The following is a 14,872-nucleotide window of genomic DNA, read 5'->3' as shown; positions in this document are numbered from 1 at the left end:
TCCAGTTACACAGGTGTAATGGCAAATCCTGCCTATGGGGCTCGGGCGGGTAAGGTGTGTTTGGTCTGCTGCCGCTTTGTAAAGCTGTGCAGAACGGTGCTCTCTTCCCAAGTAGGTAAAGCTTTATACCACTTTTTTCTCACATTTCATTTATGTAAATGCTTATCCTGGTGCAATTCAAAGGTGAATACCCAGATCCATGTGTCAGTCTTCCTGGACACCATGCACTGTGCACACCTCCAAGCTGGAGTAGCTCCAGGTCTCTTCTGGCAAAGCAAATTCTGCCACTCATCTCAGTCCCCTGCTCTTTATTAGGAAAAGCACAGACCGCATGTGTGAAGCTAGGCATGAAAATGAAGGCCTTACACATGCATCCTTTCTGCTTTCTGAGAGCTGGGAATAACCAGGCCGTGACCTGCCAAGGGTGACCTTCATCCGGGGGAAAAAGGAAGGTATCACCACTCCCAATTCTTTGGCAGGACAAGACTTCCTCCCTTGCCTTGAGTTTTCTCCTATTAATCTGCCTCCCTGCAGTAACGTGTCACAACCTTCCCCACTGCAACGTCTGCCTCTGTAATGGACAGCAGCTTCACATGGGATGGGATGGCTAGACCATTTTGCAGAGGCGTTTTTAGATGTATTGTCTGTCCCAGACTCTATGTATACCTGAATAGCAAAATACCCACACGAGAACATTTTCAAGGGTCTCTGTGTTGTTCAAGTTCAATGCAACAGAATTGACTGTTTTATTTTGCATTTTTATCATTGCTGGGGAGGAATTTATTTCGCTATACTTGACAGCACCACTGCTACAGCACTGGCTGCTCAGCCTAATGACAGCAGTCCATGCTTTTGCTGCACAAGTAAACGTAAATACAATTTTCAAGTTACTGACAACAAGCACGCATCACACTGCAGCCTGGAAGTCTGTAGAACATGGGCTTTTAACACAAAGTTACTTTCCTACATTTAGCTATGAAGTAACTAAGTAAGTATGGTAAATGTTTAAACAGAGAGGTGGAAAGCAAAATACCTCCCTCTCTGCCATCACCCCACTTAGGGAACTCCTAAAACTCCCACAGAGTAGAAAGGTCGTATCCAGCATTTTGCTTCCCTCAAGGCTTGAGCCTCTCTAGGGCTTTCTGGTCAGATAATGTAGCTACTCTGCAGTGAAGACTCAAACTAGACTTATAAAGTGACTGACTCTTTGCATTTTATATAACCCTTTACGTTTTCCTGCAATACTGTATTTTAACACTTGTTTAGTTCAGTGGATGTTAAAAACTAACCTCACCCTTTGTCATGTGCATACCTCTCTGCAAACCAGAGATACCATTACTTTTAGTTACAATTTAACAATAAAAGTTTTTTTCCGGAAGATCCCATAGGATTTCAAGCAAATTGTTAGCATTATCTCTGAGGGGGTGGGGGTGGGAGGGAGAGGGAAGAAGAGTTCCATTTACTCTTTCAAATGCCAAAGAAATTGGTCTTCAAAAGCTTCCAGTTAGTCAGGATGCGAACACAGCACAGCCACCCAACGGTAGCCCTGTGCAGTCCTTAAAAACCCCTTTTTCAACAAACATTTTACAGGTTAGACCAGTATTAAATATCACCAAAAGAGTACACAGAGGAGTACGCAAGCCTGGTGCGTGTTTTGTGCCTTCGCATAAGGGGAGCTTGTCTGCGCTCCTCTTCCCCTGCCTCCCTTTTGAGGTTTCTGCATGGCCGGTGAGTAATGCTTCGGCCCGGTGAGATCAGCCCAGCTGCTGCACCTACCACCTGGCTGCCACCTTCGCTCCGAAATGCGATGTATTTTCTTACACTTCCCTCCCATACCTGCATGCAAACAGGAAAAGAAAGAGGCAATCTTTGTAGTTCTTCTAAACGCTTTTGGCATTGTCCAGCCTTTCATGCTATTTTGATCTAAATTGGGTGGTTTTGGTATTCATCCTGTGTACATTACTCAAGCTGCACAAGATTATATGGATTTAAGCTCCTCTTTGCTTAATACAGCACTTTCACATAGGCACATGTTAACACAAGTGATCAATGAGGGGTTTTAATTAGTTTTTTTTCTGAATAGAGAATGGAAGAAAGCACCCTGTGAAGAAATTAATTGTATAGGCTTGAGACTTCCATTGAATAGGATTAACTTTCCTTGAGACAGTAGCATTCTCACACAACAGCCAAAGGCTTTTTATTGCTTTTTTGCAGTTTCCTTAATACACAGATCTGCAATTAGCAAAAAAAAAAATAAAAAAAAAATTAGTGGAATGATCAAAGCAAATTCAGAAACCTTAAATTACACTATTACTAAATAAGCATTGAAAATCTCCTTTAGGTATCAAAACCTGCAAAGAAAAAGGAGTGGGGATGGAATCTTGTGCTAGAAAACTTTTGGGGTAACATGTAATAATACACCAGGGGTTTCAATGTTGGAAAGAGCATATACATCTAACAGCATGCATGGCTGAAGCAGGCAAACAGGAATAATTTTCTGCTGGTATCTGTGTCTAGTCTGATTTTCACTGGAAAGGCCCCCCACTGAGGACAAAAATGAACAAATGATTTGCTAGATTTAGATCACTCAAAACTGTTTCTTAAGAAGCAGATTGTTGCTACTGTAAGCAAGTAAAATTTCCCTAAAATGATTAGGATTTTTGCTTGCTGCTAAGCAGAAAAATGCAGCTTCTCCCCCCCCTACCACACAGATCCCAGCTCCAAAGCAGTGGCTGCTGTACCCCTCCCCAGGCCAGCACTGCAGGCTGGAGGGACCCCGAGACAGCTGCTGGCATCTAGTTTTTCTCCAGTTTTTCAGTGGAAGGAAGAACTAGTTACTGAACAAATATTGGATTGTATATAAACCACACAAATCAGGAGCCAAAGCAGAAGCAGAATGAGCGGCTCTCCTACAGAAATGTTGTTCCTTTTCTTTTACTTTCTGTCAAGACATGCTTGTGAAGTTAGCAAAAAAACCTGCCCCAGGTCCTCAGTTTTGTGCTCTTTCTGTATGTTCTGCCCTATTAAAATGCTTGCTGATTTGCTGAGGAAGGCTTCTTACTCCTTTCTTCTTCTTCATTCCCCCATCCCATCTCTGGGCTGCACTTGCCTCTCCTCCACCCAGCCCCTTATCACCACCTTTCCCCCTTCTTCTCTCTACAGCTGCCTCCTTCGCCCACAGCTACCTCCTCCTTCCACCATACAGGCTGCTGTGGTTTCCTCCTCATCTACCTGCGCTTGCTGAGCCTGCGCTCTAGGGTTTAGGTACTGTGTTCAGGTACTCCTAGACATGCTTTACTATAGATCTATGTAGTTGTTACAGAGTTGTTCTTGGCACTTAGAGCTGACCTTTCCTTCCTGCTCTCCAAGTATTCAGCTAAACAGATCTGGTGATAACAAAGAGTCCTCCATCTTGGGTTGATGCAAGAGCTTCCCCTCAATGTCAAGGAAGAATTTTCTAAAGGTGTCTACAAGGAAAACTGGATGGTAGCTTTGGACTTCAGGGAGCTTAAATGCCAGATGAAAATCAAGAAGATGACAGCAGTCACCAAAGCCTTCTTCATGATTAACATCTTCAGGCCAATTAAGAATCTCTTGATCTTGAACATATCCCACTTCCACCTCCCCATTTCCCAGAAAGCTCTTGCAGTGGCAGAGTTTCTATCAATATTTGTCTTGTAATCGCTGAATCTTTGCTTTCTGATACCTGAACTGACATGCCTCTTCAATTAATAGAAAATAAAATCCACACCTCAAAACCCTTCTGAGGTGTTTTGATGCTGTAATTGGCAGGTAACCACTGGGGAAACACTGTCAGCTGTTTGGAGGAGAACCGGATCAACCATCAGTGATTCCCATGGGGTAGTGGTACTCCACCACCGCTCAGCAAAGTTGGGTCACTGCTTACCCAGACTTAATAAAAGATCTCTGCAGCAATACAGTCTAATTTCTATTCAAGGCACTGAGTTATTCTCATACACTGATTTAATGTTTCACTTCGTTCTCAAACACTAAATGCTTACCACATGGTGACTCAGGGCAGCAAGGTGGTGGTGGTGGGATATGACTCAGCAGCTATCTATCTACTAGTTTTACTTGTTTCTCGTCTTTTCTACTTCTAATTGTTTTTCCAAAACTGGACTACGTGAAGATGGAAAGGGAAGGCAAGTAGGCTTTACTTCCAACTTACCTATGCAGGGGGTGCATTTGTTGATGGTTGCAGCTCTAACAAAAACTGACCAGTAACTGATAAAAGGAAATGTTGCAATCACGGTGCATAATTTCAAAACACTGCGTAATTGTTAGCTGACTGTGTGAGACCAATTTAGAAAAAGTATCTGCAGCTGTGTGAAGGGCATGTTATTATATCCCACCTATGCCTCATTTGAGACATGGTTGTTTGGGATGTTAGAAATAATACCACCATGAAGAAACCATGTTGTTAGAATAAACCACCATCTGTTTGTACAAATTACTGCTTTGCTGCATTGGACAAAGAAATGAACCCAAAGTGGTATAACTTCTGCTAGGGGTCACCTTGCAGCCTGGTAGAGCTCTAGATTCTTTTACTTGAAAGTTCAAAGTAAACCTCCAGGAATAGCACAAGACTCCTATAGTGTATACCTGGTTTAGGCTACAGAGCCATTCTGTATTTTAATCAAAATGTATTTATCAATCAGTTCACTGCGACTGGTTAATAAACAAGTTCAATTACTTCTGGTATGAAAATATGTTACCATTTTTATTACTCCAGCCATTTTCAGGGACTAATGAACATAGGGTACAAGGCTGGACAAAAAAGATTGTATAAAAAAAATAGCTGATTGAACAATTATATGGAAATAAAATGCAGACCAGCCCCTTCCTAGCTTGAGCTTCTGTAGATAAAGGAGTTATTCTTTGCATCAGAATAGATACATAAAAGCAAGTAGGTTACCCATCTGTGAGGTAAGAGCATTCAGATAATTTACCAAGTTCAGATCTGAAATACCACTCACATTTCTTGAGTTCAGCAATCTTATAGTATGAACTGGAAAGCTGAAAAATGCATATATGATTTTTACAGGACTGCTATGCCTGCTATGCTATGCAAGGAAATGTTAAATGGCTTATGGAAACAAGTTGTAAAATCCACTGTCAGGCAGATGAATCTTTAAATAGCTATAGATTTTAGAAGTTTTAAGCCATAGATGTTTTATTCATAACTGTATGATAACCTTCCTTTTGCCAAAGTTGGTAGTGTAGTTGAAAAGTAAGACATAGACTAGGTCTGTTGAGCTGTTTTAGAACCGGAATGCTGTCTCTTAGCCATAATCAAGGAAGAAGGCTGCAGAACTAGTTCAAGACATGCATGTTAAATGCATATGATGAGGCTTGCTTAGTATCTAAATATGTACTGGTGATATTGGAAGCCTAGCTAAACTTAATTTGAAAATTAGGGAAGAGAAGAAGGCATATCCACCAATTTTCCCTAGAAAATTGTACAGAAATTCTTGATATTTAGCATGATCTGTTGCACTCTTTGGGTTTCTACAGTTTATATATTAAAATATTTCAGTGAACTCAGTAGATAATCATCTGTATTAAGGGGAGTGGGTAATGCTCAGAGACAGCATGGTGGAAAGATTTATCCCACATCCCAAATACTCCAGTTTTCTGACGACGCTCCATTGTTCTTTGCAAATTTGGAGATGATGGAGAATGCAGACCCACAACAGGCAAGAGAATCATCTCAAATTTTCTTTCAGCTTAATGGCAGTATTACAACAAAAGGCCTTTGTGCATCTCCAAGAGCCCTACTGAAAGCAACTTTGCATTACATGCAATCCAAAATATAAGGAATCTCTTCAAAGGAGGAAGATTTTTAAAAATAACTGAAAAAAAGTTAGCTTTTGCAACTTCAAAAGTACTTCCTGAAAGACAAAGTGTTTATTCCTTGTGTAGCTCACCATGACATCAACACACCAATTAAAAAACCCAAACATTAATAGTTCTATGTTTCAGTCCTTTCCATGATTAAACTCGGATCACCTCATTTTGCTTCATAACAACAAGACGTCATCCTGCAGGTGCATACATTCAGGCCCTGGTTTTCAGACCCATGTTCTTCTTTGATCCTCTTTCTTTTCCCCACATTTTCTACCCTGGGAAAGTCCTGCCCCTGAGCTGCCATGTCTGCGACTTTTGCTTCACATTCTTATCTTCCTTACTGAAACTCAGATTCTTCTGAGCCACCTGTAGAGAGGACAAGCTAAAGACCTGTCCCCAGACTTTTAGTAAGGAGAACCTCTTGCTGAGTTGTGACACCCTTCCTCCTAACAGTGCCTTGACAGCAGTAATAACTCAAAAAAGATTCAACTCAGAGTCATCAAGCTACAGTTAAGTTTTATGTATACTTTAACTTGCCTCTTCCTTGCAAGGCAGCTCCCCCCACCCCTAAAAATTAAAGCCAACCTTTTTCCAAGCCTTAACCAGTGCAGCCAGCAAAGTAGTTTGATTAAGAGCTACGTAATGCACATTCTTCTGTAGATAATTGATAGCTTAAGTAAAGGTGCATTGCAGGCGACTTTGACACTTTACACAATCTGCCACATATACTTCACTGCTCGCATATTATTCAACAGAGCCACACAGAAACTAAATAATGAAAACTGAAGTGATGGGAATGTTTCTTCATTGCAGGGAGCAGAAGAGGATAGCAAGTATTTTTGGAGATAACACTTGCTGGAATGTCAAGATTTAGAACCTGTTTGGATCTTGACGAACAGAGCCCAAATGCTATCAGCTAAGCTAAACTTGAAAGAGAATTTTCTTTGGTTGACTGCAGGAAAGTAGAGAACTAAAGGTTCTCTGCTCTTCAGGTACCGAAAAAAATACGAAAATGTATCAAAAGTTAAAATTAATCAGGATGCATCAAAGTATTTTATTCTAATGTTTTATGATTAAGTCCTCACATTATGTGGAAAAAGCAGTATCACCCCTTTTGAAGCAGGTGGGAGTTTGAAATGCAGCACTGCTTAGACTTCAATTAAAATCTTTTTTACTTAGTTCAAACTCATATCTATGTCTAGGAATTATTCTTGAAAATATTATCCCCAAAACAGATAAATCCAAGTAATTTCATTGAGCTGTGAAACAGTGGTAATATTACAGATTTCTGTTCTATCACAACAGTTAGTCATGGTTAAGGGCTGAAAAAATAAGCGTAGTGTGGAGATTTAGTAATAAGTTTTTCACTGTGATGCATGATTAGATGCTTAGATACTGGAGATCAAATTAATCTAGCAGTAATTATAACAGCTACAGCTTGGATGGGTCTGACCTTTGAGGTTAAACATTAGCTAACAGTTGGACTGGTATTTCTGGTATGTTCCACAACACAGATTAAAGATTTTATTTAAGCACTGAAATAACTGTATCCTTCATTTAAGAGAACAACATGCTAAATACAGGGAGTACATACAGAATTAAATCACGTTTGAGTCAGTTTGCATACATTTACACTATATAGGTATGGCCATAATCTGTCAGACCAAAGATCCATCTAGTCAAGCAGCCATCTCCATCTGCAGCTGTAAGAAGGTGCATAGAGGAGATGTCAAGTAGGTGGACAAGAGGACAAGAACAGGTGACACTTACTGCTACAGATTTCTTTGTCTCCAAGTACTTTCAGCACAGGGCCTTCTGTAGCCAGGTGTAGTGCCTGTGTGCATGATAACCACAATGGACTTCTCTTTGTGGAGCTTACCCAGTCCTGCCTTGACTTTGTGAAAACTTTTCACATCCCTAACATGCTTTGCTAAGGATCAGCAAGTCAGCTGTGACCCTACTGGTTTTATTTGAAATGTCTTGATCTTGTTCTTGGAAGAAGCAGTGAAAAACTGATCTTTACCCACCATCTCCATGTTGCTTGTGCTGTTATAGGTCTCAACCACAACCTCTTTTCCCACCTACAGTCCTACCTTACCCAGTCCCACCTTACTTAAAGGGAAACCCTTCCATATCTCATCACTCTTGTTGCTCTCCTCTGAACTCTAGTCCTGTGGTATCCTTTCTGAAACGGTGGGATCTGAACTGCACACAACAGGCAAGTGTCAGCAAGCAACTGATTTATGCAGTAGCTCAACAGCACTGCGTCTTCTTCTCCCATCGTTTTTCTACTACATCTTAACAATTTAATTACTTTTTGACTGCTGTTATGCAACGGACAGATGTTTTCATGCAACTGTCTATCAAAAGCTAAAGATCTCATTCCTTGAAGCTTAAACCAGAAGATTCCACTGTCTATTGATGGAAGACTGAATAACAGACAAAACCAATTTGTGTTTTTATTATAAATATTATTTTCCTGTTTACCTGGAATGTTTCTCCACAACTGCAGGTGTATTGCCATGTTTTCTGAGGTGCTGGAGACATGCATTCTGGACATGGATCAATCTTTTCACACGCTAAGGACCAAACTCTGCCCAGTGCATGCCCTACTACTGCCTTCACTAGGACCTGCCACCTCTGGTCAAAGTTTGGCTCTAATGCCTCTTGGTGCTTCAAAACAATTAGTCAAATCAGACAGACTTTCCAGCATCTTATAATCTGCGTTGAGAAATTACATTCTGCATTGTTGCTTATAGCACCATCTAATAATGCACCAGGAGAACCCTGATGCTCCTGGTAAGATCCAATCCTGCTCTGAAAACCAAAGGCTGATAGCTGAGAATCCAAGAGTCCCCACCAAATATGCTCCCAAACCACCTGAGCTGGAGCATGGCTGGGGTGGAAATTTGCTCCATTGTCATAAGCATGCATGGAGATACCAGGGTAAATGAAGGGGGGCAGAGCAACCAACAAAGCCAGGGTCTATCCTATACTAGTTGTTGTGCAGAGACACAGTGAGATGGTCCTTGGTCCCCAAAACTATAAGCTAAGGCTGGAGCAGGCATAGCTTCATATGGATCAAAAGCAGGTTTTATTGGCGTATCACACAGTTCAGAAGGATACGTGCTACATCTAGCACTGCTTCTGCCCGTAACCACCCTTTCTTTCTTTCCCTTTGTCCAGTATATCTCTCACACGGTTCAAAAGCAAGGTTATCACAATCCTTACTAACAGACTGACTCACTTGGTGAAGTGGAGAACAGGGTCATTTGTCACCCCTGTCTCTTGAGAAGTGGACAAAGAGACAGCAGAAAGGAGAAATGAGCAGGAGGAGCCCTGCCCTTACCTTCACACTGGGCAGGCTGCCTGGATAGGGAAGAGGGTGTCCAAGCTGTCCCATAGGCAGATGAAATCATTTAGAGGAAAAGAGGGGTGAAAGAAGAATCCTAAACGTGAGTCAAAATTCATTTTTCTGAATCAGTGTAGCTGTGCTTCCCCTCTAATGTAGGGCAACCAGCAAAACTGCAGTGTGGTTCTGAATAGATGAGACAGATAATGAGTGGGAAAAGCAAAGTAATATTAACTGTTGAGTGGTCTTCAGTAAAATAAAGAAATTTTTTTTCCTCAGTAGGTAAAGCCAAGTGATATAATTCACTGACTAAAAGGAGGAGACACTTGGCAGCTTGGCACCAGTACTAATGAAGCCAGTAGCCTTCTCTGCTTTCTCCTTTTGGCTGGCTCTCATTTTGGCTGGCTTCCTCGGCATACACATCACTGGCAGTTTTGTGAGAAGTCAGAAGAACCATACGCTAATTTTCACCAAGGAAAACACAATTCGCAACTGCAGCTGCTCAGCAGATATCCGTGATTGTGATTACTGCTTGGCAAACTTGATGTGCAATTGCAAAACAGTGCTGCTTTCTACCATGGAAAAAACGACCTACAACAGCCACCTGACCATTTGGTTCACAGACACCTCTGTGCTGGAGATGCTCCTCAACTTCACAAGGGTGCGGGATTTGAAGCTGTCCTTCTGTGGCACCACTCCTCTCCCAGCAGAATACTTGGCCATCTGGGGACTTCGAAAGCTCCGGGTAAACAAAATCAAGGGGCGATTTCCAGAGCAGAGTGTAACCATCTACAGCAGCAGCAATAACGAAAAAGAAAACTCACTTGTGGTGCACAGCAAAGACAGGCAAATGCTTGTATATGTTTCTTTTCTGGATACCTCACTGTTCAATGGATATTCTTTGCTGAAGTCATACAGCGTGGAAAATATCTCTAGTATCACAGAGCACTTTCCCAGCCTGCTGTATTCTGATGTTTTCTCAACCTCAGATAACAACAGCTATGTTGTAACATTTATTTACTGAGTTACTTAACACATTCAGTAGTCAGAGGCATGGCAAACTGCTAAGAGAGAGATGGGACTTCTTTAAGTCTGTCTGGTTTGGCCAGGAGGAGCTGTTACAGTATGGGCAGTTCTGACTGTGATAGCACTCTACAGGGAGGTGTTTAAAGACAGGCTCATCAGACTACTTCAGTAAATGCTTTCTTAAAAAAACAAAGAAAATGCGAAACAACTGTTTTTGAAAGCCTCAGTACAAATTCTATATTGTAAGCTAAGAATATAAATCTGCAGACAAATTGTGTTTTAAGGCTGTGCCTCAGACAGAAAAAGACATAATCATCTACCTCCAGTTGTAGAAGAACCTGAGCCTCCTGGAGAATCAGTCGGGTTAGACGGCAGCTCAGGAGGTCTCCAGTCCAACCCCCTGCCCCAAGCAGGGCCACCTCTGGGATCAGACCAGGCAGCTCAGGGTTTTCTACAGTTGGTCCCCAAACCCCTCAAGGACAGAGCGTGCACAATCTCACTGGACAACCTGTGCCACTGCCTGCCCGTCCTCAGGGGGAAAACTTTTTTCCAACCATTAACCCCAGCTTTCCCTTCTCCAGGCTAAGCAAGCCCAGTTCCCTCACACTTTTCTCAGACACATGCGCCAGACAGACCCTGACCATCTTGGTGGCTCTCCACTGGACTACTTCAGTTGATCCATATCCTTCTTGCACTGGGGGCCCAAACCTGCATGCAGTATTCCGTATGCAGTCACTTAGTAAGTGCCGGACAGGGGGAATAATCCCTTCCCTCTATCTACTGGCTGTGCCCAGTAGATACAGCCCACTGCTGTCAGGTTCAAGGGCTGCAAGGTGATTGCAGTCACTCAGACTGGGAGTGCCGAGTTGTCCTTGCCCTCTGGTACTCCGTCAGAGCTGGGACCCCCCTGCCCGGGCTGGGTGACACAGGCTCTTACAAAAGCAGGGATGGGCTACACAAGCAGCCTCCGACCTCAGCGCACAACCAAAGGTGTGTTTGAGGGATGACCAGGAAGCTGTGCTCTGACAAGCCATGGCACACACCATGGGAAAGCATTGGGCAAGAGGCCACCTAACAAGTGAGACAGCATGCTCACAAGGGTGTTTTTCCCAGGGAAAGGTCTGTCTCTTGCATATCAGGTGTGCCAATTCCTGCAGTTTCCCCAAATGCAGGGAACTTGACTTCAACTTTTTTGATAACGGCAAGCTCTGCTCATGTTCTCCTCTATAAGAAAGGAGAAAGGTCCCATCCAACGACTGTCATGTGATAAGGGAGGTGAGACTTCTGGCAGACACGTAGCAAATAATTTTCAGATGTATTGCAGGAGGAAGATTGCCATCCCTTGAAAAACATACATCAAGACTATTTATATAGCCTGAAGTCAGCTCCTTGCCCATGTCTGTAGGATTTGCATTCTATGAGTTATGATTAAGGCCAGGATCCATCCATATAGTACAATAAAGGCTTTGGAATAGCAAGTCCTAACAGTCTTGCATTGACAGCAAAGGATTGCATGAAACCGGGATAAAATATGTGTGCTGAGGGGAATGGCTGTCAAGATTCTGTGGAACCAATGAATTTGCTTCAATAACTTCAAATAAAGACTTTTTCTATAACTGTAATCAATGATGGAGCCATTTTCCTAGGAAGCAAAACTTGATTCTTCCGAATACTTACATACATGCACACCTTCCATTACTGTGAGCTTTCCCAATGACATGAACAACGCGGTAACTACTGAATTAATGGGGTCTATTTGCAATTGCAAATTAACAGATTTAAGCACACAGGTGTTTGAAGGCTCAACCGGAGAACTATTAAATCATTACTATAAAACATTAAAAATGTTGTGAAGACAACACCTTTGTCAGCACCTTGGCAACAAACCATGAGCCTTCTCCCCAAATCACAAATACTTCTAGTTGTTGGAAGAAGGGTTCGCCGGAGTCAAGAAGATGCTCAATATAAGTTATGCATCTTGCTCTACTTTATTAGTTTCTAACACTACTTATATAGAACCGATACACATGCATATTCGTAAAGCAGAAATATAACTGGTTAGTAGTCTCTAAACACATGCGGTTCTCACACCCCTAATTATCATGACTAAAATAAGCATTCTATCCATGTAGCTAATTGTGTTGCTGTGCTTCAGCCTTGTAGTTTGTTACTCCCTATTTTCCCATACCGGTCCCTATCTTTCTTGGCCCTGCAACAGCTTTCCCAGCAGCTGTATCTTGTTACAGCCACGGCCTGTTGGCACAACATAATTACTTGGTCTCAGGATGCAAGAATAGCTCAAGGCTACCTTTCTTGTTAACTCCATCACAGCAACTTCAGTACAATTCTGATTACAGACCTATTCTAATACCAGGCCTGGATTGCGCAGATCTTCAGAGATTCTAAGGCCATGCTTCTGCAGCCATTCTTCTACATCTACTGATACCTCTCATGGTTGTATCACAGGTTACAAAACACTTAGGCGCTGGAGCTGGGTTGGCAGAGGTTGGGGGTGCAGGGTGGTGTTCTGAGCACATTACATGTCTGGTATGTATTACAGACAGGCAAATAATTCATATTGTCTGCCCAGGAATCCCATGCTCCAACTGTCTGTGCAGGAGCACTAACCTTGCCTTCACACACTGGCTAGTCACTAATCCTGCACAGGATAGTGTTGTTAAAAAGATTAGTAAAATAGAGCTGGCACACACAAATATGTTGATTTCTAAATGTTACCAACTCTCTCTTTAAACTGGGAAAATGAAACCTAAATTATACTCGGTGAAATCACTAACCGAGCTTCTGCTGCCCTCTAGTAAAATACGTGCTGAATAACACAGTACTTCCACATCGCCGTGACAGCAGTGGTTGGCTGCTGTTACTGTTCAAAAGCCACACATGCAGCAGGAACTGAGAATGTACGTATTCTGGCCTGTTCGGAAGAAACCATGACATTAATAACTCCATGGGCTTTCTAACACTGCAAATTACACTTTCAGTTACTTTTGCCACTGTATAAGGTTGACATAAGAGACTTTTTATCCCTGTGCCCAAATAACTCATGCAGAGGTGTTACCTGAATCAGGAAAAAGTCTTCCTCTCAAGTACATGTGCAGCAGAAATCCACGGCACCAACACTGCAGTGATCTATTCAACTCCCCTGCAGCTGACACAGAGAACCATAGATTCTCCCAATTTCAGTGTTATATTGCTTTGCCATATGAAAGTACCGCATTAGGAGCTTGCAGAGTTTCTTCAGAGCAATGTATACAAAACACAAATCACGTATGTTGTGAGTCTTTAGTTCTGTTGGTGCTGGTTTGGTTTTTTTTTTGTCTGCATGTAAACTACACACAGTGGTACATCAAGCATCACTGCAGAAATAAGTATGTGGTTTTGTGAATCTCCTTTAAATCCCAGCACAAGATACTCACACTTGACCACACTCAACACCCTATGCTGTTTGATTATGTATTTACAGCAGTTAATATATATGGTAGTTTAATTCTCCATGTATCAGGTTCAACCTGTATGCGTTCACCAGTCTAACCTTGATGCGTGATTATTGAATATGCCAATCAACAAACTGACAGGATTTTTTTGTATCAGAAAAAAACTGAGACAGGAGCTATAAATTTGCAGTTTTCCTTCCTACTAGTAATTCCAGTGCAACAACACAAAAGTAATGGGATGCTTTCTATGGGAGATCTTGCTGTGCAGCAGCAGGATGCTGCAGAGTCCAGTCAGGCCTTTCATACCCTCTGGGGCAGACTCCCAAAGTCGCCTGGCCCTTCTGATACAGCAGGAAGGCTGAAAAGAGGTCTTAGTCCTTAACACACTTGTATGGGACACCGTCTTATAAAAAGTCAGCAATCTTTTGATATCTCCCAGCAAACTCGCAGTTTTTCCTTTAGTCAACATAGCGGCTAGAAGCTCGACTGACTTCTGAGGACGCCCCCAGCCTAGATGAAACCGAATCCCAGAAAGCCCTCCACATGAAACATACCGCGAAGACCACCACACATGATTTCCCCGCTCCACGCCAGAAGCCAAGATTGCTGCAGGGACGGGAGCGGCTGTCCGGGCCTGGCTGCGCAGCGCAGAGGTGCCAGCCCCGGCTGAGGGGCGGACCCCGGTCGCCGAGGAGATGAGGGGGCTGGGCGCGGCGTGGGCGCTCCCCCTCTCCCCGCAGGCCCGCTGCCAGCGGCCCCGCGATGTTTGTGGAGCGGCGGCGGCTCTCCCCTCCCTCGCACACAGCCGCCCCCGGCCGCCCCGACGGCTCTCCCCTCGCACACAGACACACACACACACAGACACACACACAGACACACACACAGACACACACACAGACACACACGCACCCCACACCCCACTCGCGCCCCGGTGCACTGCCGCCGGGTGGCGCGCGGCTCTTCCCCCGGCCCAGCTCTCCGCTCGCGCGCTGCGCGGCCACGTGACGCGCGGCACTGGCTCGCGCTGCTCGCTCGACACAAGATGGCGGCAGCCGGGAAAGGAAGAGGGGGAGTGGCGGGAGGCGAGGCGGGCCGCTCTAGCCCGGCCTCTCTACGCTCCCCGCCGCGCACGCGCTATCCTCCGTCCCCGCCACCTCTCTATGGTCGGGCGGCC

General features: G+C 43.5%; 1 protein-coding gene across 1 annotated transcript; it reads left to right on the top strand.

Moving 5' to 3' along the window:
• Positions 1 to 8,630: 8,630 nt before the first annotated feature.
• C2H21orf62 (chromosome 2 C21orf62 homolog) lies at positions 8,631 to 14,643 on the top strand. Its single transcript, XM_056329403.1, has one exon. It carries the CDS (start codon positions 9,570 to 9,572, stop codon positions 10,242 to 10,244), a length of 675 nt encoding a protein of 224 aa, XP_056185378.1. The 5' UTR covers positions 8,631 to 9,569; the 3' UTR covers positions 10,245 to 14,643.
• Positions 14,644 to 14,872: the final 229 nt, after the last annotated feature.

The sequence above is a fragment of the Falco biarmicus genome, chromosome 2, assembly GCF_023638135.1.
Source record: "Falco biarmicus isolate bFalBia1 chromosome 2, bFalBia1.pri, whole genome shotgun sequence".
Lineage (NCBI taxonomy): Eukaryota > Metazoa > Chordata > Aves > Falconiformes > Falconidae > Falco > Falco biarmicus.
The sequence above is the reverse complement of the archived record's forward strand: the minus strand, read 5'-3'. Positions and strand labels throughout refer to the sequence as shown.

Excerpts from the sequence above, each read along its gene's own strand:
- C2H21orf62 (XM_056329403.1), top strand. The coding sequence starts at position 9,570 with ATGAAGCCAGTAGCCTTCTCTGCTTTCTCCTTTTGGCTGGCTCTCATT.